Genomic DNA, 25,653 nt, shown 5'->3' with positions numbered 1-25,653 from the left:
AGATTTCAACCGCTGCCTTATAATTATAGAGACAAGCTCAAAACATGCAAAAACACTTATCTGCGCAGTCGATCCGGAGCGCTCAAAAAACACGTCCATCCACCTTGACAGCCTGAACTGATACCACCGTCTCGGTCGCGAGCGCCACCGCGCGACGCTTGCTCAAAACTGAAAACAGGCCAACTCCGCTGGGTGCGCGAGCCATTCCCCAGGCATAGTTTAGAGGAGGCGTTGGTACGGCCATATCAATCCATTCATCGACCCAGGATGAAGTACGCTGGCAGTACGCTCGGTCTGCTGGTCGTGGTCTGTGGTACATACGCTTCAGCTTTCGTAAGTGTTTTGTCTTTGTTTTGGGGCTCCAAGCTGTCTTTTCATTGTTGTGCAGCCACTGCGCAGCCATGCATGCTGCCTTACCTAGGTCTCTGTTCCATCGCGTAGTTTAAGCGTAGCGATTTGGTCTGTGAGTGTGCCCATTCGGAACTGCAGGCTGCGTTGCAGTTTCTAAATTGATGCGAGTCGATTTTGTGCTGTGTAAACGATTTTGTGCTGTGTAAAATTTGTGCTGTGTAAGTCGATTTTGTGCTGTGTAAAAATTTAAGTGACGACGACTTGCTTATCGTCCCGTGAAATTTCGAACGCTGTGTCTAAAGATGTGTCGGGTGTGCGCGAATCTCAAAAGCTGAAGGTACTGTGGGCCAGACGCACCCGAAACCGCGACTCTAGATACGTTGGCCGTCGCGATGTAGTAGGACGCACCAGTCGCAGGTTGGGTCGCGGCTACCGCGTACCAGTTTGCAAAAGGCCGACAAGGAACGAGCCGGGCGAGCACTGCTGATGACAACGGGAAACTTGTAGCATCGCATTGTTGACGAACGGTGTCGCGGTCGGTGGTGCCAGTCGTAGGCTTCTGTTAGTCGCCGGTGTGAATGCCTCTTTATATCACCACTGACAAAACTGAAAACGCGGTAACTTGTCGGATAGATTTGTCAAGGCCTTAATATAAGTGATTTTAAAGTGCGTGTCATGTCATCTCCCCACCGCACGCGAAACGCGCCTTCAGTTTTCCGTGTAAACGACGAACCGCCATCTGCGTCATAAGTTGGTGCTAGCTGCCGCGATCCTTGTGAGCGTTATCTCATAGCAGACCTTTTGAACGGAAAGAAGGGGCGAACCCGCTCGAAAGTTAGCCTCGGCAGTGCTTTTTTTTTTTTCGAATTATGCGAAGAGTCGCGTCTCACAGGCGACGCAAATAACATCCTGCAACGGCGAAGCTCGCCGCTTCCATATATCTCTGTAATCTGGGTTCCTGGACAGGAGAGTCTGCAGGGAAATGAAGCGACCCAAGCCGCTGCCGCGAGCATGTCAGCCGGGCTGCCCTGAGACCAAAGGATACACGATCCGTGGCTGCAGAGATGGAGGTAGTAGAAAACACCTACTCGTCGCTACTTCAACACTGCAAACTGGAGCGACGTGTGTACCCTCCACCCCATCCAAAACTAACCAAAGAAGAAAGCGTGATCTTCAGACACTTGCAAAGCAACACTTACATACATGAAATATTAATGCGCCGCCTCTACCCAACGACACATGGCTACATGTGCCCGCTCTGCGGCATAGCGGACACCCTGACACACATGCTCCTGAAATGCCAGTGCTGCGCAAACCACAACATGCAACTGCAGCGGCACCAAGCACGAAGAACGAACGACATCCACCGAATGGAAATGTGGGAGGCCAAGCTCGTCCTCGAGGACCTTGAAGACCAGCGACAACTCGTTGCAAGGGCCACGAGGGCAGTTGAAGCCAGAGGGTTCCTGTATTAGGGAACCCTTCCACCTTAGCGTGATACCGGGGTTTCTCTCGGAACACTGTTTCAAAATAAACGTTTCTCTCTCTTGAGGGAAGGGGTCATGCTTATAGTTGCAACCTTCGATAAGGGATCATAGCAATACACCTAGGGCCTTCGGTGCATTGCTATGCGGCTCCCTGTCGATGACATTCAACATGCAGTGACTAAATTCTCAGTACTATGTACATCCATCTATGTTTATGACAACTCAGCAACACGCAAACGGGGAGGCGCGATCGAAAAACGCACTGCGGTGTGAGCACCTCGTTGTACTCACGTGAGAACCGAGTGCAAACATCAGCATTTGTTGATTAGGCAGTGTTCATGCATTACTATTTATTAACTCGGGGCTGGCGCATGTATGAATTTCTCGAACCATTAAACTTACCTCTGCAACGACGATCGTTCTACAGTCGCGAAGCAGTTAGCAGGCAGGCTTTTTTCCCTGCTGCTGGTGAAGTAGTTGTGCGTTTCCACTGATTTGAAAGCCTTCATTTCACGTAAGTTAGAAAATTGGTTCTCAAAACCAAATAGTTTACAATGTCATTGTGTGACATTTCTGGGATGGCAAAGATATTTGAAGTACTTGATTCCGAATCTAAGTGTGTACGAATCCACTCTGTCGCACCAGTGCACCTCCTCCTCGTAGCGAGAAATCTTCTAGTACACTCTAGCGAGAATGCGCTTCTAACAACTTTGAGTAGTACGGCTTGTGCCAACCGGCGGCATGATGCGCACGCGTGCACACACAACCCACACACAAAAAAAACGATCGGGAGGAAGGTAGAGTCAGTGACAGTGCAGCTCCGTCATACTGAAGACTGCAATCATACGACTCGCACGCACGACTATTTTGAGCGGCGGCTCATAAATATGGCCGCTGCAGTAGGACTGCAGCAATAGTGACGTTATACATAGGCAAGCTATGTATATCGCAAATCGATAAATTTCTTTTTTTAAAAATTTGATGCTAAACTTGGGTTTCATGGTCCTCCTGAGGCGGCTATTACATGTGTTGACTAGCGAGTAGAAGCGAGCATGGGTAAGCACTCTAGCAGTTGGTCAGACCCTTCCTTGCTCGGCCACCAAAAGGCTTGAGCGGACACTTTTTACAAAAGTATGTTTCTTTATGATATGACAATATTGTCTCACCAACGCCCCCTTGAAAAAAAGTTTTTTTAGGAGGCGCTGGTCTCACGCATTCATGCATTCGCATTTCGCAACGCACATGGACTGTCTTGCTGCCAAGCGTAAGTGAGAGGCACCGCTGGTCGAGGAGGGTCAGTAGACTACACATTGGTAGCACGAAACGAACACTACGATTTAGCATGATTTCTGCATTAGTCAACAAACCGGGCTTTTCCAAGACATGATTATTATGATTCGTTCTTGCGGGACGCGAAGTTTTCTTAAATATACGTGACTACTAGCGCTTTCAGAATATTAGCTTTGCGAGGTTTTCTGTGTCAACTTTAGTTAGATAAATGTTATCCTCAGACTTTTCCAGCTAGAACCGACCCTGTTTTGGTTTATGTAGCATTCTTCACTGTTTTTGTAAGGCATGAATTCAATACCACTCTAAATAGGAAATCGCTACGGCCCTCGATGTGCCCTTCCATAACGGAAACCTCAAACTGGCAATTCTTTAAAATAGGGCACTTTGTATTTTCCAGAAAAGTGTTGTTATGAATTATGCAAGCAATGTTTTAATCATTCGAGAATGCACCCGCTCCACGATAGCCGTAGAGCTAGTAGAGGAAACACTCTTATGGCGGTCCTTCGCCTGCGTTGCTTTAGTACTGCGCTGCATGTCTTTGTACCTTTGTGGATGTCTTTGTACCTTTGGCAGCACACTGCAAGCAATTTGCTTATTGACTGGCTTGAGAGCAAAATTTCCTCTGCGCTCAGACGTAACAGAGAGTGGTGGAAGTCTTTCGGCGGAGGAAATTAAGATTGCTCTCAGCAGTAATGTTGAACGAAACCATCTTCAGGATGAGGATTTTTAACTTGAAGTAAAAGACCAACATCACTGAGGATGACAGCGAAGAATGAAGAGCTGGGATGACAGCAAAGAATGAAGAGCTGCAACTCGTGAGGAGCTAGGGACACGATGTGTCATTCTTGTAGATTTTTTTTTTCTTCGGAGCAGTTTCAAGTAATAACATGGCTCTATGGTAGAGCCCCTGCTTGCCATGCAGAGCACTTTTGTTCGATTCAGACTGGAAGCGGAAATGTTTTGCATATTTCTTGGTTTTTCAGTTTTCTGTCATGGACAAGATGGTGATTTTCGCTTGCAAGTAACGACACCAGCGGTGACACCTGAATTTCTTCAAAAGAAGCTTTTTAATGCTGTCACAATAATGAAAGCCTCTTTCAATGCTACTTTTGGTGGTGAACATTCCTAGCGATTTTTCAGATATGTATTTATTGAGGTTGTTATTATATAGGTGCAGAAAGCCGCATGACACTGCCCTGCGGACTGCAGGTACTGGCTCTTACCTTAAAGCGTAGTAATTGGCTACCTTGTAATGTGATGATTTATAGTGTAGTGGGTGGGCACTTTGGAGCGGTACTTGCAATGGTTGCGCTTAGAGAGCATAGCAATGGGAGCTTGTTGGTGCAAATGCATCAACAAGCGCCCCTGTGCATAGTGACTTTCCATTTGTCCTCGCCCACACCACCGCTAAGAAACTGCCTTGCCCTAAGAGAGTTTACACTGGGCTCTGTTAGGGCCATTCCAACCGTCATGGTTGTCTAGGGGCTGAGGTGCCTGAATGCTGACACTGAGGTAGCAGGATTGATTCTCAGTCGCGATGGCCCCATTTATATAGAGGCTTAGATTTGGATGTGTGTTAAAAGAACCCTGTAAGGTCCAAAATTTTTGGAGCACTCCGCTGTGGTGCCTCTCAGGATCATACCCTGGTTTTGGGATGTAAAATCCTTGCAAATATTATGAAGGCCGTTCCTCAATCTCGTGTTCCGACTGATTTGCATGCTTCTTGGAGCGATAAATTTTAAGTTCACGAAAGAGGACTAAAAACACTCACTAACTTTCAACACTTTATTGGAGCCAGGGGAACAGAATGTCTAAGGGCACACGTGACTTTACGTGGTGCCAGTGCAGGAGGCATATAGTAAGACACCATCAATGGCTTCACAGGTACCATAACTCTTTAGACACTAGCTAGATAGACAGCTTGGCCACACATTTATCTTTTAAAGGGTCTATCTTTCCTGCCTTCCCCGCAGGGGCGCCTGTTAAAGCAGGCGTTTGGTGTGTAGCGACACCACGGACCCGAGCTAACAGGGGGAGTTTCTACTTCCTCCCACGCCTAGCTGTGCGTGGCTTTGCCGTGTCCGGGGAAAAGGGGATCCTGGGGGTTGAGCTGACGCTGGGTGATTGGACCTTTAAGGCCCCCCGGCAGAGGCAACACACCCCTTTGGCCCGGCTTCACGTAGACGGCACCCCTGGGTTGACCCACCCAGAGGAAATTGGTAGTCGCCTTTTCCTATTTCTCTCTCTCTCTACATCTTAGTCTTTTCTCGTCTTTAAATCTATCCTGTCTTCTTCTCTCTTCCATTTACTTCCGATTTTTCCTGGCGGCAAGGGTTAACCTTGTGTATGTGCTCTGTCTTGGGCACAATACATTTGGTTATAGCGGCTGTGTACAGCTGACGTTGACATGCCTCATATATATATAGGACTTGTCACGTCCCCGTGTTGGGCTCCATGGTGGGCGGCTGGCATGGCTGCCGAACTCACATTTAGTTTATGGCTTTTTCTTCTCTCCCTCCATTGCATGATCGTCCTCTCCCGAAGAGAGGGCGCACCGAAGACTTTTGCAAGTATTTCAGCAAACCAAAAGAAACCTTTCCCCGCTACCATGTAATTCATTGTGAAACCGCTGAAAAGAACGCCAGAACTATTTCGCCTTTCGTTGTTTCCAAATGCCTCACCACTACACTTGGACCAGGTTACCAGGCTACAAGAATGGCCAGTGGGGATCTCCTCCTCGAGGTAAAAAGTCAGAGCCAGTACGAAAACCTTTCAAAACTAGAATCGTTTGGAAACATACCTATCTCAATTACACCACACCGCTCACTCAACACTTCCCGAGGCGTTGTATCTGATCAAGACTTGCTTGACCTGACTGAAGGTGAGCTCCTCGAGGGCTGGAAGGACCAGCAGGTGACACAAGTACAAAGAATCACAATTAGGCGTGATAAGAAGGAAATCCCAACAAAACACATAATTGTGACATTTTGCACCAGCACCCTGCCTGAACATCTCGAAACAGGATACTTGAAGTTGAATGTGAGACCTTACATTCCCAACCCACGACGTTGCTTCAAATGCCAGCGTTTTGGTCACGGCTCTCAGAGTTGCCGCGGCCAACTCACCTGCGGAAAGTGTGCCACCACAGGACACGCTACAGACGAGTGTAAGGTGGAGGATGGGGCCCACTGCGCAAACTGCGATGGTGCCCATCCCGCATACTCCCGAACCTGTCCAACATGGAAAAAGGAAAAAGAAATTGTTACAATCAAAATCACACAAAACATTACTTTCCGAGAAGCCCGTCAACAAGTATCTGGGCTTTTCACAAACAAACCATCGTTTTCCGATGTAGTGCAACAGGGGGCAGCACTACAACGGCCTGCGGCAACTGCCCATGCCAGGCACAGTGTGCCCAGGCGGTCGCCAATGCCCCCACCCACGGCGGGAACAGCCAAGGCTGCCCTGCCACTCGTCCCCACGGCGACAACCAAGGCCGCTGCAAGCTCTTGCAGCGGCCAGGGTATCCCAGCACCAAAGGAGGTTCCTTCGACCTCTAGCCCAAGAGGACCGAAGGTTTCGCCCCCCGAGGTGAAGGAGACCCCAGGGTCGGCCGATATGAAGGCCTCGTCTCACCAGGCGAGGTCCCAAGCCCAAAACATCAGCTCGCAAATGCGGGCATGCAGTGCCTCTGAGGAGGCAATGGACACCACGGCACCCCTGGTGCAGAAAGATCGGCGTAGCTCCCTGGAGCGCGCCAAACGAAATAAAAAGCCAATAACGGGGCCCGGCGACGGCCCTGTTCTTTGAGTCTTAACGCTTAGCTTAAGAAGCAGACACACCCATTGTTCCTTACACACAGCACTACGTTACCTCCAATATGGCAACACAAATAATACATTGGAACGTCAGAGGACTCCTTAGAAACCTCGATGATGTTCAAGAGCTCTTTTGCAAACATTCGCCGAAAGTGCTGTGTGTACAGGAAACTCATTTAAAATCTAAAAACACGAATTTTTTGCGTCGGTATGTTCTCTTCCGAAAGGACAGAGATGATGCTGCGGCATCATCCGGCGGTGTAGCCATTATTGTTAATCAAAAAGTAGCATGCACACATTTACCACTGCAAACAACACTAGAGGCAGTGGCTGTTTGAGCAGTTCTTTTCAACTAGCTCGTCACCATCTGCTCTCTGTACATACCCCCACACCACCGTCTTGGAAAACGAGAATTCGAGTCCTTAATAGACCAACTACCCGAACCTTATCTGGTCCTTGGTGACCTGAATGCTCATAGCAGTCTATGGGGTGATTCTCGATGCGATGCACGAGGTCGTCTCATTGAACAGTTCCTTTTTTCCTCCGGTGCCTGTCTGTTGAATAGGAAAGAGGCAACATATTATAACCTTGCCAACAAAACCTACTCTTCCATAGATCTCAGCATCGCATCTCCATCACTTGTACCATTACTCCAATGGAAAGTTCTAAATAATCCCTACGGAAGCGACCATTTTCCTGTCGTTTTGAGTACACAAACATCATACGAATATCCTCCACGAGTTCCCAAATGGCTTATACACAAAGCCGACTGGAAACAGTTTCATAACAAAGCTCACTTATCTTGGACTGACATATGTACGCTAAGCATAGATGACGCTGTGCAGTACTTCACAGCTCTCCTTATTAACACAGCAGCCAAATGCATCCCACAAACATCTGGACAGCCCGGCAAGCGACACGTCCCATGGTGGAACACAGAGTGTCGTAATGCGCGAAAGGAACAGAACAGGGCATGGAGATTGCTGCGCAACTCGCCAACAGCGGAAAATCTTGACACATTCAAGAAAATAAAGTCTCAAGGAAGGAGAACGCGTCGGCAGGCCAGAAGAGAAAGCTGGCAGAAGTTTTTGTCAGGGATCAATTCATACACACAGGAGGCAAAAGTCTGGAACATGGTCGGTAGGATAGCAGGGAAACAAGTACACACACTTCCACTCGTAAACACTCAAGGTGATACCTTGGAAGATCAGGCAAACTTCCTCGGGGCACACTTTGAACGGGTATCCAGCTCGTCCCACTATACTGACACTTTCCAAAAATACAGAACAAGAATAGAAAAGCAGAAACTCGAACACAAATCCACTAGATACGAGGCATATAATCAAGCTTTCAGTCTAGCGGAGCTCCGAATATCTCTAAACTCCTGCAGCACTTCTGCCCCAGGTTCTGACCGTGTGGTGTATGAAATGCTAAAAAACCTACCAGCTGAAACACGAAAAACCCTACTTTGTTTGTACAATACTATCTGGTTTTCTGGCACTATCCCTACCTCCTGGAAAGAGGCTATTATTATTCCCATTTTGAAAGAGGGCAAGGACCCTTCTTTAGCTTCAAGTTATAGGCCTATTGCACTTACAAGCTGCTTGTGCAAAGTATTCGAAAAAATGATAAACTGCCGACTTCTACATATTCTTGAAACAAACAATTTGCTCGACCCATTTCAGTGCGGGTTTCGAGAAAGTAGATCCACCACAGACCACCTGGTTCGTATCGAGGCACAGATAAGAGACGCCTTCGTCCATAAACAATATTTTCTCTCTGTGTTCCTCGATATTGAAAAGGCGTATGATACAACATTGCGTTTCGGAATTCTAAGAGACCTGTCCCACCTTGGTGTGCGCGGAAGAATGTTTCATATAATCGAAAGTTACCTGTCAAACCGGACATTCCGTGTCCGTCTAGGCAGTGTGCTCTCCCAAACATTTGTCCAGGAAACAGGCGTGCCACAAGGTGGTGTGCTTAGTTGCACACTTTTTATCATCAAAATGAATTCTTTGCACTTGTCCATTCCCCGCATGATGTTCTATTGTACATATGTCGACGACGTTCAGCTTGGCTTCAAGTCATGCAACTTAGCCATGTGTGGGCGGCAGGTTCAGATGGGTTTAAATAAGGTCTCCAAATGGGCAGACGAAAACGGATTTCGACTTAACCCACAAAAAAGCACGTGTGTCTTGTTCTCTCGAAAGAGAGGCATGCACTCGGAACCTGACATTCGGCTGAACGGGCAACGTCTGTCCGTCAAAGCCGAGCATAAATTCTTAGGCTTAATCTTGGACAACAAGTTGACCTTCGTACCGCACATCAAGTATTTAAAAACAAAATGTTTAAAAGCCATGAATGCTATAAAAGTGTTGTCACGTACTACGTGGGGTAGTGATAGGCAATGCCTCATGAACCTCTATAGAAGCCTTATTCGTACCCGCTTAGATTATGGGGCCGTTGTCTATCAGTCTGCCACTCAAAGTGCCTTGAAGATGCTTGACCCCGTGCACCATTTGGGCATCCGCCTTTCTACGGGTGCTTTTCGCACCAGCCCCGTAGAAAGCCTTTATGTTGAGTCAAATGAGTGGTCGCTTCATCTGCAGAGAACTTACATGTCCTTTGTTTATTTCCTTAAGGTGAAAGCAGACAAGAAGCACCCCTCATACTCTACAATTAATGAGTTGTCGAGCTCAACTCTGTTTCAAAACAGGCCTTCGATGAGGCAGCCCTTCTCAATTCGCCTGAAGTGTCTAGCTGAAGAAACTGAAGTGTCACTTGAACACAGTTTAATGGCTCCTGTAGCATACCCACCACCGTGGCAGTGGCAGACTATAGACTGCGATGTGTCTTTCCTAGAGGTTACAAAACATGCACCTATTGCCCATATCCGAACATACTTTCTGGAACTTCAACACAAATACACATGTCCTGAGTTCTTCACAGATGCCTCCAAGACTAACTCCTCTGTGTCCTACGCTGCTGTCGGCCCATCGTTTTCGGATGCTGGCCCTCTACATCCACGCACAAGTATCTTCACAGCGGAAGCTTACGCGATACTGGTGGCAGCTAAACACATCAAACAATTACAAATACAAAAAGCAGTAATTTATACAGACTCCCTCAGTGTAGTAACGGCTCTGCACACTCTTAAAAAACACAAAAACCCAGTCCTTGTCTCACTTTACTCCATTTTATGCACACTCTACACACTCAAACAACATGTTGTAGTGTGCTGGGTGCCAGGGCACCGTGAGATCCAAGGCAACGTGAGGGCGGACCAGCTCGCTGCATCCGTCCATGAGAGCACCGCCATTACATCCATATCGATCCCGGCCCTTGATCTTAAGCCGTCTCTCAAACTAAACCTCAGGGACTACTGGCAGAGCAAGTGGGATACACACACACAGAACAAACTACACGTTATCAAGCCACACCTTGGCCATTGGCCACCAGTATCAAAATCACGTCTAACGGAGGTAACACTAACAAGACTCAGGATAGGGCACACATACACGACACACACACATCTTTTATCCGGTGGTGATCCACCATTGTGTGATAAATGTGGTGAGGCTTTAACAGTTCTTCACGTTTTAATCCAATGTAAACAGTTAGACACTCTAAGAAGACAACACTTCCCATTACCCTACCGACAACATATACCTTTACACCCTGCAATGTTTGTCGGTAGGGAACCACTTTTCACCCATAAATCATTGTTAGCTTTTTTAAAAGATGTTAATTTTTACCATGTTTTATACCCAGGCATTGCGTAGCGTGACCTCTCAAAAGAGGTCGCTGCTGCTGTGATTACATTTAAAAGCACTTGCCTCGCAGCCCTTGGACACAAGGGCACTGATGAGGCAAGTGTGCTAGTGCCAAATATTTTTTTTTACATGTTTTTATTATCAAAACTTTTGTCACCCTTTTTAATATGCATATCACGCCACTGTCATGTCTTTAATACTTATGTTTTTACCCGCATTATCGCGAGGAATTTTAAGGCCCCTATACAGCCACGCAACATATCATTGTCCGCATCTCTATACTCATTGAAATGGCGCTCTTTGGCCATCAATTGGCCCTTGCGCCATAAAACACCACACATCATCATCATCTTTCCTGCCTTGATTATTTTTGATGAGAGTTTTCTTTTGCTCCTTGTTACAATGGTGCATTTCTTCAACATTGGTAAGCACTTCTGTTCCGCTTTCTAATCTACATTTTGGTCAGCACTAGAAACACTAAGATCATCACATTAATCACAACTCTTTACTTAAGAATTCTGCCCACTTCCAACATTTAGACACTATTTCCTGAGGCAAGAGGTTACACTTCTCCCCCTTTGTCCTATATGTGTTGCCACGTGACAGAGACAAGCTGTACACGACAGCTTCCACACAATAGATGAACTTCTCTTTATGTTTTCTCTTGCAACCTGGATTGTGAGGCGAACTGAGGTTACGTGCATCTGTGTGTGTAAAGCATGCATTATATCGATAAATCTCTTACAGAAATATTTACAGTCATAGCGTAAATATTTAACTTATGTAAAGAGTGTGCGAGTTCTTGTAAGAATTTTGCTACAGCTGTTACTTTTACACTTCTTGTTTTTTTTTCTGCCTAAGTATGTCAGTTTCAGTGAAAACGCAGCATTGAGTGGTTATAGTGTCAGAGCACCTCTGCATTTTTTTCCCCACATCCCCCTTGATTATTATAATTATTCATGAATGCACTGGTACACTTCCACTCTTTTTTATACAACTATTTCATGAATCCTTGCAGTAAATAAAACACTACTACAAATACTATTCCTACTACTTCTACTACTATTACTACTACTACTACTCTACTACTACTACTACAGCTACTGCTGCTCCTGTCGCTGCTGCTATCTTTAGAATGATACATTTAAGTCTTTAGATGCAAGTGCTTATAATGAAACATAGGCTGAAGCAAATCATATGAACAATAATAATCCTGGCGAAATTTTTGAACGTAACTGCTAAGAAGGCTGCGTAAAAAAGGAGTTTGAGGTTCTAGCGACTATGGCCATTGTGAGTTCCCTGGTGATCGTAATCGTCAGTCTTGCTACACCCACTGCAGAGCAAAAGCCTTTCAAACTTATCTCTAATAAATCCGGTCCTCTGACTGCTGTGGCAATGTACAAATGCCTTGATCTCTTCTGCCGACCCAATTTTCTGCCTCGCCCCCCCCCTCCCCCCCTCTTCTCTTGCCGGTGCAATTATCAGCTCTGGGAGTTCTATCTTGCCTGTGTTCTACATGCCCTGCTCATGCCAATTTCTTAATTTTGACTTGAATGTCTTCAGCATGTTTTTTTTTTCTCTCTCTCTCTGGCCCACCTTGCTCAGATCTTGTCCCTTCAAGTTACAACTGTCATTTTTCTTTCTATGTTCAGCTACATAATCCTGAATTTAAAGGGCCAGTAAACATCACCAAGGTCCAAAAATTGTTACGATGAGAAATATCTGCACTTTTACTTCGTAAACATGCGGCCGCAAGAATTTTGTGAATACCTGTGATATTAAGAAAGTTACAGGGGCTAGAACATCGCTTTAAGCTGGTTTCAAACTTTCACCCGACCTTGCCACCCTTCTCCTTCAGAGGGAGGGGAAGGCATAGCCCCTTGCCATGACTACGCCCACTTTCGCAATGTGACAAGACGTTGGCAATTGACATCATTGGCGAACTGGATCAGTCGCAGCGCACTTCTGCTTGCTGCGATGCCTGTTTGTTTACTGTTTACCTGGTGCTGATGCTTCTTTGCAGCTCAGTCACTCGATTTGCAGCCGACAACAATTTGCAGCAAAACTGCGCTCCAAAACTCGAACATGAAGTTGGCTCAGTTTTTCGGGAGTTCCATTTTTGTGGGAGCAAACTGTCATGCCATCTGACAGCAGCATCACAAAACATAAATGATGTGTTTAATAGTGGGTGTGCTTATCATTAGGTAGTACGACAATTGGCGCACTCCCCAAAACTGTGTCGATGACGTGACGTGTCCCGATTGCGATACATGGAGCCTATAGGGAGTATCGCAACCCGTATGATTGAATATATCTGTCGTCGCTGTGGGTGGGAACAGGAAGTGTCGCTGGCTTCATTTTGTTTGTTGAGGCCTGGTATAGACCAATCAACGAGCTGTGTGCTGCGTCACGTCGGCAATCGCCGAGTAGTCGTCACTGCGCGTGGAAGAAGCATTGGTCAGGTGTAGGAAAGAAGCGTGGGAATTGTTTTTCGAAACAGAGGCTCTCTGCGACGTGCAGCTCTGTAATATTCAGAAAACGTTATCGCTGCGGTCTACTTTATGAATTACTGAGCTTGTTTGGGGGGTGTAAAAAAAATTGGAGCCGGTTGAACTTTTTTTTAGCATTCAAACTTTTGTCTTTCAAGTAAGTACCAGTAAGATACAAGTTTTGAGCAGCTATTTTCACTTTTAGGGCTGCTTAAAGTATCACGGCTGTTATGTAAGTTCGTTGTCTTCTATGCCGTTGCCTGGACATTTGTCGTGTCGTCCTAGTGGTGACATAGCCCAGTGCCCCTTGTTCGTGCTCCTAGGTCGCCGCTTGTTTTCTGCCTGTCATGAGTAAGAGACGGGCGATGCAGTAGCAAGCGATGACGAGGGAGCAGAGAAAGCATTTGAAACAGCTTTAGTGCATATGTGGGAAATTCCATAGACGTGCGATCCGAGTTGTGTTTGAGTGAAGAAACGTGATGAGGGCTGGCATTGTCAGCTAACCTCTGGTCTAGGAAGGTTACTTTGCCAGCTGTGCATTCTCAACAGAATGGGAAGTCTGTGAAGTTGGTACGCATTCACTATGTCAAGAAGGGCAAATGATGAGGTGCTGGTTGAAAAGAAAGCTTCATAGGTGCTGACTTGCAACTATGTTTAATCAATATGACTGTAAAATATTTACAACAGCACATAACGAAAAAAGGAAGAGAAGAATATGAGGCACACTACAAATGGTCTCTTTGCTCCCATCACCTCTATCTTCCATCAGTATATACTGATTCTCTGTCATATAGCGCAATCAAAGGCTGGCTGATGCATACCATGGTTTTTGTGCAATCTGTGCCTTCCTCAACAGCTTAGCTCATGTTCACGTCTGTGTGTGTGTGAAATTTTTGTGTCATGTAAATTCTGACGAAAATTTGCACTGACGGCAGTGTGAAGTTACATGCGAGTAAACGTTCTTCTCTAGAGTCGATGCATGCTCCCTCAGGGCTAACATTGATGTAATGCCCCATTTGTTCTGTGTGCACTGGAAACAGGAGTAGCAGGTGTTTCGGCCATGGAGTCTGTGACCCTGTCAGCCCAAGGAGTGCCCGTTGACCATGGCAACGATTGAGCAAGGTTCTAGGGAATTTATGACCTCTCATGGTAGTCCTTGGGGCGCCAGCAGTAATTCCTTCTCTGGAGTCTGGTTCGCCACTTTTCCCGGGATACCATGCCACTGCTTGGGCAAGGCGCAGGACACAAACTACTGCTCAATCTGTGACAGAGTCTTACCTTCTAGGCCTGTCACCTTGATGGCAACCAGGGCACTTGCATAGTAAGTGTCCTGTTTTTTTTTTTTTTTTTTTTCAGAGTAAGACAACATTCAGTGAAATGCGATAGTTGACACCAGCACATTGCCAGAATGTTTTCTTGTAGACCGAAAATAATTTCAGGAGTATATAGTGAAAAATGAACAGTACTGGTTGCTACAAATTTGCAAGAATGTTTATTTTTTGCACATGTTTGGTCGTGAATTCAACATTGAGGTGTTCTTAGTAAAAATATGCTCAATAGCAGATTTACTTGTAACCCTTATCGATTACTTATTCTGAAAGCTTTATCAAAACTATTTGTTATGAGAAAAATATTTTCGAATTTTTGTGTTACTGCTCTCGGGGTTCGCAATGCGTTGTAGCCGTAGGTACAAAGTGCATGGACTGTGGAGATCATCTGAACAATCTAATCTACTTTGTCCATGCTTATCTAAATCATTTACAAGCTAGTATTACCCTTAGTGAACGAGAAACGCGAGACCTACAAGGCTGCATTAGCCACAAGCAGCTGTCTGCTGGCAGCCTGCATAGTATGCTAACGCAGCATTGGGAAGTGGTACCGATGTGTTCAACACACCGCTACCTTTATCTATTATTTAGAAAGAGGAAAAGCACTAGGGTTAAAAAAATTATCTGATTTATCTAAATAAATAGAGGCGGCTAAGAGCGTAGTAATCGACGATGTCGCTACCACTACCATGTGTATATCTCCTAACTTGAGCAGTATGCCTCTGTTCCCAGGCCACCAGTACCTTGGTTCCGGGAATCCACTGCGCAACGGATATTCGGTGGACGAGGACAACGGCATAGCCAAGTCGCACGACGAAGCCTACAAGCGAGCCACAAGTCGCAAGGACGTCTTTGCAGCTGACCATGTATCTGCAGCTCTCTTCGTGAATTACTTTAGACGCACTGGTAACTGGCACTCTGCATTAAGTGCAGTCAGTTTGGGCACGAAGAATATTGTAGAACTATACGTTTTGGCCCGCAGCCTCTATGGAATGCCAGGGGTTAGACGGAAACGTGCACATAATGGGCAATCAGATACAGCAGACGCAAAGCGATACCAGCCTGACTCAAGCACCGGCAATGCCGAAATGTCGGCGCTGATGCAATCAGATGCTCCCGTTTGTCCAGGCGGAACAGGAATAGGAGATGACTGTGAAAATTCTGCAGAACTCATTCAGCAGATTTTGCATGTACCACGCGAGCACAGAGTGTTCATAGTCTTACGTGACAGCAAATTACTCACCACATGGGCCTACGCAATGCTGAAGACGAATTTAGTGTATGATACCGAGAAAGCGTTTCCAGGAGTTTTAACTAGCCTCTCGCGCTTCCCAGTGAACCGGCCATATTTTTACATTCCTCACAGCAGCTACTTTAATTCACCATCTCACACAAGAGCTCCGAGTTGCACTGTCAAAGTTACTTCTCATGAACTATGCACCCCTTGGAAGTCTGGCTGTTTGGTTGTCCAACCTGTCAACTTTGACATGCTAGTTAATGGTCTTAGCTCCGTCGGATTGAACCACTCCTTGGATACCGACATGTGGCGCGTTAAGAAAGGCGAGACAAACAACTCGATGAAACCGCAGTCTTACACTTCATTTCAGAAGGACCACACTGATCTGACTAAGAGCTACTGTGGTCTCAAAATCACACCGGGAAACGAGGATCAAGATGGCAACGACAAAAAGAGCATAGCTGCATGCATGGGCGTGCCGTGACACAACTTACAGCAGACAGCTATAAGTTGTGTCGTTTAGCTGTATGTGGCTAAATGCATTTCAGTAGGTCTCGCGTTTCTCGTTCACAAAGGGTAATACTAGCTTGGAAATAATTTAAATAAACACAGACAAAGTTGATTATGTTCAGATGGCCCCAATGTCAGTGCAGCTTGTACTTACGGCTAGGACGCATCACTACGGCATACAAACACATGCAAATCCCAAGAGCAGTAAGGCACAAATTCGAAAATGCTTTTCTCGCTTGAAACAAAAATAATTTAATAAAACATTCTGAGTGAATAGGCAATGAAAGTTGCTAGTAAATCTGCTAGGGAGCATGTTTTGAGTAGGACCTCCTAAATGTTTAATTCATGGCCGAACATCTGCAAAAAGGATCATTTTGCAACTTAGTCGCCACCTGTACGGTTCATTTTGCACTATATACGCCCGAAATAATTTGCGGTCTACAGTAAAAACATCCGGCAATATGCTTATGTCAACTACCGCATATCACCAACTGATGTCTTTCTATGAAAAAATCCCCAATATTGACCATATTCTCCATATTCGAGGCCACATAAAAAATTCACGACAGTGTAAAGTTTTATAAAACTTGTTTTAAGCAAAATGCCTACCATTGTCCTAAAGGTAAAAATTTATCTTGACCTAATTTAGGAAGAACAGATTTTTCCACGTGTTTTACGGGCTATGGTTTTGAGCTTTTAGAAAAAAATTCACATGAAGCTTGCGGTACTGGAAAATGTTTTCCGCGAGAAATGTTTCTAAGGAACAGTTTTGGCTTTGTGTAGACAGTTCTGAATTTTTTTTTTTTTTTTAAGCAAATCGCATATGGTCGAATGCCGAGGTTGGACAGCTAGTGTGGAATGACTCAGATCGCACATATTATTATTAATATTAGACCACATATCTCTGTGTGAACACGAAAAGTAAAGCAAACAAAAGATGTCTCGGCCAAGGTTCTGCTGCAGTAAAGTGATTAGGTACATGCAACCTTCGTTTTTGGCCAATTACGGATGAGCACATGGTGTCTTTACATCTGCGAGAAAGGCTTCTTGCGGGCTCTGCTGTATGCTTAGGTGGTCGGCAGTGCTATAAGTTTTTTAGTGTTTAAAGTCCTAAATATTTTGATGTTTTTTATTTTTATGTGCGAATTCCATACTGTTAGTCTGCATTATCCACAAATACTAAATGTGGGGTTTCTAAAGTATTGGAGGTCCCTTTATATTGTGCTGTGTTCTCTTGAGATCTGAGGTTCTTCCTGTGTCTAGGTTTTGTAATCTGTGTATTTCTTGTAGCTTTTTGAGCATGTGGGGTTGTAGTGTTTTATATTTTTATATAAGTGCTCATTTGTTAAATGTTAAACCATTTTGTCACGGGGTCGTGATGTGGCTGAAGACAGGAGACTTTGCGTTGGAATTTAACTGTTTATTTGGGCGAACCTGTACCCGGTAAACGAAAAGTCCGATTATAGTAGCAGTCTTGGACTGATAGCGGCGAACAGAGGGTCGGTCGTCGATCAACTACTGACAAGCGGCGGAGCGCGTCGGGATTTATACTCTTGCCGTCGATTGTTCTAGCGTTATCGCTGGCGGTGGCGTAGGTTCCAGAATAATCTGTACAGTTCGCAGAGTAGGCGTGATCTTATCGAAATTATCTACTACAGTCCGGAAGCTTCTCGAAAACTGCAGGCGCCGTTTGCGCTGAGAATTGTGTAGTGTTTTGGGACGGTAACAAAACTTTGAAAAATGGAACGTGGCAATATTATTATAAAAGAATACTATACCTCATTATAAATTTACTAAGATATATATTACAAGGTAATACTGAATATTGTCACTTGTGCAAGTGTTTCTAGTGCCCTTAAATAAATTCCATTTGTGTTTGTACATTGGTAATTTGTCATATTTCAGTATCTGCAGTGATAGTTTGTGAACAGATTTACTATTGTTTGTGTTGAATTGTTCGTGCCAGGTCAAGTTATGGGTTCAGTGCATTATTTTATTGTTGCCATTCAATTGCGATGTTATGACATACCTTATTATTCATATCACTGAGAATAGTTTGGCTTTCTAATTCCTACATTTGTCTAACTATGGCTTCCAGAGCACTCTAGATGTGGTGTGTGTGGCGAATGGTTGTGAGCGCTTCACTCTGTGAACTGTGGCATTTCCGGGCCTCTAATTCTGCTGCTTGAAAACAGTGAAAAAATGTTTGTACTACAATAAATCTGGAAAAAATTTTATCAAGAAACTTACTTTCATCAAAACACAAGTTAGCAGCTGTGCTGCATGGCAAAGAAACGATGTGTTGCGGGCCATTACTTCCAGAAATAATACTTGTGCGATGAAGTCACTCTAGGCATCTGTGGAATCATTTTGCGAGCACAGGTTCTTTTAAGAAACACAAGTCTAAAAAATAGGCAGATCCCACGTATTGTTCGAATCGATAATATGCGAAGCATGAATAGGGAAGGTTTGTACGTCACTTTAAAATAAGCACAATGTTGCGAGGCGAATGTAAATTATGCCGTACATGACTTCCATGCCATGACTATGATGTTTGGAAGTGTCCTTTACCTTCATCGTCCATTCACATCTTGTAATACCAAATTTGGTATATGTGAAGCAAGCCAAACTGCCGCGAGCGCATCATGAGCGTGGCATGTAATCATATTCTTCAATGACATGTATCTCATGATTATTATTTGTGTACTAGTCATATATCTCTGCCACCCATTCACGTCTCATAATACCAAATTTCTCGTATGTTGAACTAGCGAAACTATCGCCAGCGCACCATGAGCGGGGCATGTAGTGATGACTCACATGACTATCATGCCATGATTTCCACGTTAGGGTCTGTTATGTTCGCCATGCAGTCATGTCATACCGTTCGAGTTTTCCAATGTGTCGTGTAAACGAAACCACCTGCAAGAGCAGCAAGACGATGAAATGTAAATTATGATATGCATGTCATAATTTTAATGTTATGACTAGTCACTTATGCCCCTCGTACAGTAATGTTATGCCATACCAATTTTGGTATCGCGACCATTGTTGAAACGGCCAGGAGAGCCAAAAGTTCTAGGCGACTAGATAGATAGACAGACAGACACAGACATACAGACAGACGGATAGATAACTGGATAGACAGACGGATAGATAGCTCGATAGATAGACAGATGGCTAGATAGATGGATAGACGGATGGATAGCTGGACAGATAGATGGATAGATAACTGGATAGATAGGTAGCTAGATAGATCGATAGCTGGATGGATAGATACATACGCTCAAAGTCGCCAAAGTTGGCTGAGAAATGCTTCACATTTAATATACGACCACATTTACATTTTGTGCCATTGTCCAAATGCAACTGTGGTTTTCATAAGTGAACGTGCAAAACCACAGCCTGCCGGATTATCGACGGACACATGGGAAGCGACTGTCGTCGGTATCACAGCGGTGGCGCCAGTAATGTAGGGTTGTCCCAAAAAACAAATATTTAACTTTTGGTGCTCATTTGCAACAAAAAATGACCTAAAAAGTATAAAATGGTAGAAATGCATTATAGTTTATGTACTCTATTATCAATTTAGCAGTTTGAAGGAGTCTTTGCTGAATGTTTTGATGGGGCAGCTACTTGCATACAGGTGTAAGATGCCCTTTTTCAAAGTTCGCAATTTTGTGTGCTTGTATCAGTGAGTGATGGTCACACAATCATGTGCAAGTGATTGTAAAACATGGTGGGAGTGATTGTGATGTTTAGTATCAGGAGTAATTATTTACTTCTTTTTTTCCAGTCACAGCGTGATCAGCCGGGGGGAAAAAAAGCCTTCCATTTAGTTTTAAGTCACGGAAAGAGAAATAAAAAAAGCAATGAAAACGTGAACTTGCGTTCGGCAGTACTTAAAAAAAAAAAAAAAAACATTGTGTGAAAGTATTTCGCAGTCACCCACTACGACGACTCTTACAATCGTGCCGTAGATTTTGCACATGAAACGTTCCCGACATTGCTATGATCCTCGACAGGTGCACCGTATATGGTGTAACAGATATATGTCCCTGTGAAGCATTGAAGTCGAGTTACGGTAGCACACTTGCGCTGATAGCGGTGCATACAGCGTCGGCTGTCGATCAACTGACAAGTGGCGAAGCGCATCGGCGTTTATATACTTGCCGTCGAATGTTCTAGCGTTATCGCTAGCGGCGACATAAGTTACAGAATAATCTGTACTGTTCACGATGTGGGCATAATCTTAACACAACAATCTACTACAGCCTCGAAGCTTTTCGAACACCGTAGGCACGGTTAGCGCTGAACATAGTGTAAGCGGGGTGATAACAAAACTTGAGGAAAGGAACGTGGCAATATATTTTGCTCTGAAAACTATAAGAACAATACTCTCTTGTCTGTCTCATTTGCTAGAATAATTTACAAAAATCTTTTTTTACAGCAACTGTAAATGGACTGCTAACTGTTAACTGGTGCATTTTGCACCTTACTACGCTTTACGAAACATAAATTCATCGATGTGCGTTATAAATGCTTTAACATGGGGCATATTTGCAATCGGAAACTTAGATTGCACGTTAATTGTATGCACTGTATGCAGAAAGTATGATTTAAGTGCACACATTAAATTTCGAGCTACATAAAGGAATAGGTATAACGATGACACAGTTGTAGCTAACTTCACTGCTTTTTTCAATCCGCTCCAATAGCAAATACTTAAATTATTTCAGTGCTTCAGTGTGAAATCTTGACTTTCGGACGTAAACATTGCATTTTCGACGATACAGCTGCGATGAAAAACTCGGAGAAAGCAGTGAAATAAAACAGTCACAACGAGGTTTTCAGTGCTGATACTTCCAAAAAAAGTTGTCTGCCACCAGCCCCAACCGTTGCTCAAAACCGCTATATTGCGAGAGTGCGGACAGCTCCGGTCGTCTTTTGCTGCTGTAAAAACTCTACAGCTGCTCGTCATCACATGGTTGCCAACCGCCTCAGCACGGCTGTAGTTTCTCTTAATTGTAGTTACTTCCTACATAAGTGGTGCCACCATAGACGACGGGCTTTTTGGGTTCATCTGGCATGCAAGAAAAATCTAGGAGGTTTTGGCAAACCTAAGCAGAGCATCAAAGCTTTATATGTATTACACCACCTATGGAAACTGGTAGTTCAAATGCCATGCCGCTAGTCTCGAAGATGCGTGTCCAATACCTAGCCAAGACTGTCACATTTCTAGGGGAAGGGGGGGGGGGGTATTGCAACAGCATCCAGATGCCGTGGTTAAAGTTAACGTGCCGTCCTTTAGTACTTTTAACCTCACCCTAGTGTCGGAAGCCGGAGGCCTGGCAAATATTGATGTTTTCATTATCGGCACTGCACTACTGCAGTGGCTAAGATATTGCTATGCATGTCTTTTGTTTTGAAAAGTTATCGCTTGTAAATTTGCTTTCTATGGGAGTCGTGTGTGTTTTTTGCTTTTTCATCATGCATGTTTCTTCCAAGTGCTTTGCAGTCTTGTTGCATATATAGTACATGATTTCTTCCTTACAGCAGTTGAGCATTTAACAATTTTGTTTTAAAGCAAGTTCAGTACCCTATGTGCATTCAATAAGACACTAGGTTTTGAGAAAATTCATTGAAAATTCTTCTCAATATTTCATCTTTTGATTTCAATTCTTGTGTGTCAAGTCGGTGTCATTTTGTCCCTTTCATGATCCAGCAAAAGCATTGGGGTGGTTTTTATGTTCTCATTTATGACTGATGTTTGAGGTGTTCATTATGTGAAATTTTAATCATTAATTTTACTTATGCCAGATATGCTGTGATCAGTGAGTCTTTATCTTTATTTCACATTAGATCAATTATTGTCTTGCCAGTACTCTGCCATTGTGGTGTTCGTTTGGAGCTTGGCAGACTTTTTACCTGATGTCCTCTATCTGCCGAAGCTATTTCTAAGAGTTTGTAATATTTATATGATGATAAATCGAGAGACGTTTTTTTTTTCCACAAAGCTAACTTGTAGGGATTTCATGTGCATAAGCAATCAGATGTGCCACATTGCAAGTGAGCAGTCATAGAACAAGTGTAAATATTGGATCCTAATTGTAAAACTCAATGTTTCATTCTGAAAGACGCCTCTGTGACGAACTCTGTTGTAAATTGAACTAATCGGCATTGTTATAATGCCAGTAAATTCAAGTAAATATTTTGGTTAGACAAACAACATTAGCTTTTAACTTCAGAATGTGTATCCTTATTGGAAGAGTAATAAAAGATGTCTCACTGTAATTATAAACTCAGGCCCAGCTATTCATTATTCCTTGGTCATTTCATATCATATAGTCAATCATATAGTGGTTTTGGGACGTTAAACCCCACATATCAATCAATCAATCAATTTGCTCTGCAAGTCATGGAATGTTTGACTGAATGTACCATGCATGGTGATTTAATTCTTCAAAATTTATAGTGCATTAGTTGGTTAGAGAATCATTTTCAATGAAAGCTGAATTTATGCGTTAAAACATTGCACAAACATTAGAGATAAATTCCGAAACTGCTTCTGAAATATCGGTGCCTTGAGAACTGATAGTGCTGTCTGTGTTTATTATTTGTAATACATTGTTATTTTTATCTTTTCAGGCTCTTCTCACAGAATATGGAAAGAATCTGAGGGCATTGTTGGATGTGCAGCAGTTCATTTCAAATATTGTGCTAATAGCTGTATTTTATAAGTTTTAAATTATACTTGAACTATCATTGCATTTTTGTGTCATTTTCTGGGCATTCTGGTGCCTTTTTTCTCAGTAGTTTCTGCATTTTATGTGAAGTGCCATGTGATTAATCTTTTCTTATTAGGCTCACATGGTTGTCCTTTTCATGTCCTCTACTAGATTCACATGAATGTTCGAGTTAGTTTGTTTTTTCGTTTGTTGTAGGCATGCGTAGCATGGTCAGAATATTGATACTGACATGGGCTTTGATTACAGTAGTTAAGTACAGTAGACTCTCACTAAACAAAACCTGAAGGGACCATGAAAATATGTTTCATCAGACAGGAGTTTCGTTTACTGAGATATAAACAAGGTTGCAGAATTCAAGCACGAAACCAATCTTGTCAGAAGCACCTGTTCCATTTAAGCAGCAGTTCCATTTGACAGATTTTCGTTTACTGATATTCTACTGTATTACTATATCAATTGATTAAAAAAAAGATATTTAAGATGTAGGATTCCGTAGTTCTTTGCGTTCACTTTTTAATTCTGCCTTTTATTCTTTGATTCTATTTGCATTCATCGGCACCTTTATTAGCGGACCCTGTTTCTTTCAGCCTTATTGCGTAAACTACAATTGGGGTCAAAGTGAATTTATTGCATTTGTTTTTGTATATAGGAACGTGCATTCAAGTATTTTAGTATTTTCATTTGAGTATGCTTATGTCGATAAATGTCATAAATTAAGACATTTTAGTTGAGAAACTAAGCAGAGGCACGACATGGAGTAAATGTATTGTAGTTACTATATGTAATAGGTTATTGTTGCATACAATGTTGGGAGAATCTGTGCCCCAGTTATGAAATTGGCTCGACTTCATTTGGTTACTGGAGTCAAAGTTTAATATGCTATAATATTAACGTGATAGGGTTAAAAAGCTCGTTCTGAAGAAATTCCGACATTAGCATCGAACCCGGGTCGATTGCGTGGCAAGTGGGTGTTTTACCTCGCAGCCACGCCTTCAAGCTTGTGAACACAGTAAAAATAACTTTCTCTGCTTGGACATGAAGTGAAAGTAACTTTCATTCTTTACAAACACACGTCTTCTGAAAACATGCCTCGCAATACAACATGAAATATTGTTGTAATAATGTGTGGTACAAGCGTACATTGCCATTGAGTGTCACAACAAGAGATTATCACAATGACTTCACAGTTTAAGGCCACTCACCCATAGCAAAAGGCACACACGCTACTACACCCTTAAGGTCACGGAGTGGATGTAAAGCAAGTTTAAAAAGATTTAATACACTAAGTGTTTAAAGCATGTCCTAGGAACAGAATACCGCTAATGCATCCCACTCTTAAAGGCGAAGCTTAAAGGTCCCCAAAATTGGCCCTGCTACGCTTGTTTAGCATGGTCAAAAAACATTGCCTATTCATTGTTGAAGCTCCTGAAAATGTGTGCTTTAAGCATTATAACGCAGTATATAGAGTTTGTAATTCTTGAAAGTCATCTGGAGATTGCTCCCATGTCTCTTCACGATCGATGCCATAAACTGGAATGAACAAACCATTCCTGAAAAGTCCACGGCCTTTGGCTGATTTAAGTGCCGTGAGCACTTAAATTTTAAAATTTAAATATTTACGGGGTCTGCCACAGGATGGCACAATGTGCTCGCATTTGCCCGGAATTGCACTGATACTAAATCACGACATAAAAAAAAATAGTAAGTAAAGAAAGGGCTCAAGGTTATGACGCGCATCTTCGCATTCGCTCCTGCATAGCCTTCAAGCTCACTGGCTTGTGTGTAATGCAAGAGAAAACACTTGAGAGATGCGACAACGGCAATAAGCTGCTTGAATGAAGCCATTTGTTAGTACTTGCTCAAGTGTTGTAGGTATGGGCTTACAATCGAAGTTAGGATTCAGAACACATTGATGGGGAAGCCATGCATGATGGCTTTTCACATCTAATAAGCTTTCTATTTTGTACAAAACCTGCCTAGTTCCTCTCTGTAGCTTTTCCTAGATTCTAACCCTTAGGAATTACATACTTGTGCACTGTACAAAACCGTATAGGTTGACGTGTTGTGCTCTGTGCCTGAAAATTGCCCTCTATGCTTATTTAGCGAAGAAGAGGTTTGTTATTACCATTATAGTATCTGTTCAATCGTTTCGCTGGCATTTCGATATTATGGACATTTTAGTTATTGTGATAAGGGTGAAAGCAGAAATCCTTGTGTGTTTATGTTTCGGTGTGTGATAAGAAAAAAATACAACTAACCAGAAAGAAAGGTGTCTCCTAACCAAGACGTTCTTGTTGTTTGTAATAATGAGTACTGTAATTTTATCTTTGTTATAGTTTTGTGAAAGATTGAAGCCATTTTTATGCCTGTGCAATTTGATTAAACAGTGGAGCTGGCATAAGGCGAATACAGATTGAAGCCTTTTCTTGTATTCTTTCTTTCTATTTAAATTTTTTCTGTATCTCCATATTTCTTTTTTTCTTTCTTTAATCTTTGTCTCTTTTTTTCTATATTGCCCTTTTCATCCTTCTAACTCTCGCATCACTCAGCTTGATTATTCTTTCCCTTTTTTGCTGTGCTATGGTAAAACGTGCGGCACCTAGAGATGGTGCTGCAGTCCA

General features: G+C 43.4%; 1 protein-coding gene across 4 annotated transcripts; it reads left to right on the top strand.

The window, feature by feature from the left end:
• Positions 1-256: 256 nt before the first annotated feature.
• Positions 257-25,445, top strand: LOC119163910 (uncharacterized). 4 transcript variants are annotated; one of them, XR_005108772.2, is made up of 4 exons: positions 257-333; positions 14,249-14,529; positions 15,269-15,442; positions 22,932-25,445. XR_005108772.2 is itself a non-coding variant. In XM_075872479.1 (4 exons), exons 2-4 carry the CDS (start codon positions 14,312-14,314, stop codon positions 23,028-23,030), a joined length of 468 nt encoding a protein of 155 aa, XP_075728594.1. In that variant the 5' UTR covers positions 257-333; positions 14,249-14,311; the 3' UTR covers positions 23,031-25,445. The 4 variants fall into 4 exon arrangements, 3 of the variants coding, with proteins under 3 accessions (XP_075728594.1, XP_075728593.1, XP_037271876.2); XM_075872479.1 differs by having other exon boundaries at positions 15,252-15,402; XM_075872478.1 differs by having other exon boundaries at positions 15,252-15,442.
• The last annotated feature ends 208 nt before the right edge of the window (positions 25,446-25,653 follow it).

The sequence above is a fragment of the Rhipicephalus microplus genome, chromosome 8 (assembly GCF_043290135.1).
Source record: "Rhipicephalus microplus isolate Deutch F79 chromosome 8, USDA_Rmic, whole genome shotgun sequence".
Lineage (NCBI taxonomy): Eukaryota > Metazoa > Arthropoda > Arachnida > Ixodida > Ixodidae > Rhipicephalus > Rhipicephalus microplus.
The sequence above is the reverse complement of the archived record's forward strand: the minus strand, read 5'-3'. Positions and strand labels throughout refer to the sequence as shown.

Bases quoted from the DNA above. Each gene is read 5' to 3' on its own strand.
- LOC119163910 (XM_075872478.1), top strand. From the start codon at position 14,312: ATGGCAACGATTGAGCAAGGTTCTAGGGAATTTATGACCTCTCATGGT. The intron at 14,530-15,251 runs GTAAGTGTCCTG...TAACTTGAGCAG, and splicing joins GCAACCAGGGCACTTGCATA to TATGCCTCTGTTCCCAGGCC. The intron at 15,443-22,931 runs GTAACTGGCACT...TTATCTTTTCAG, and splicing joins GAATTACTTTAGACGCACTG to GCTCTTCTCACAGAATATGG.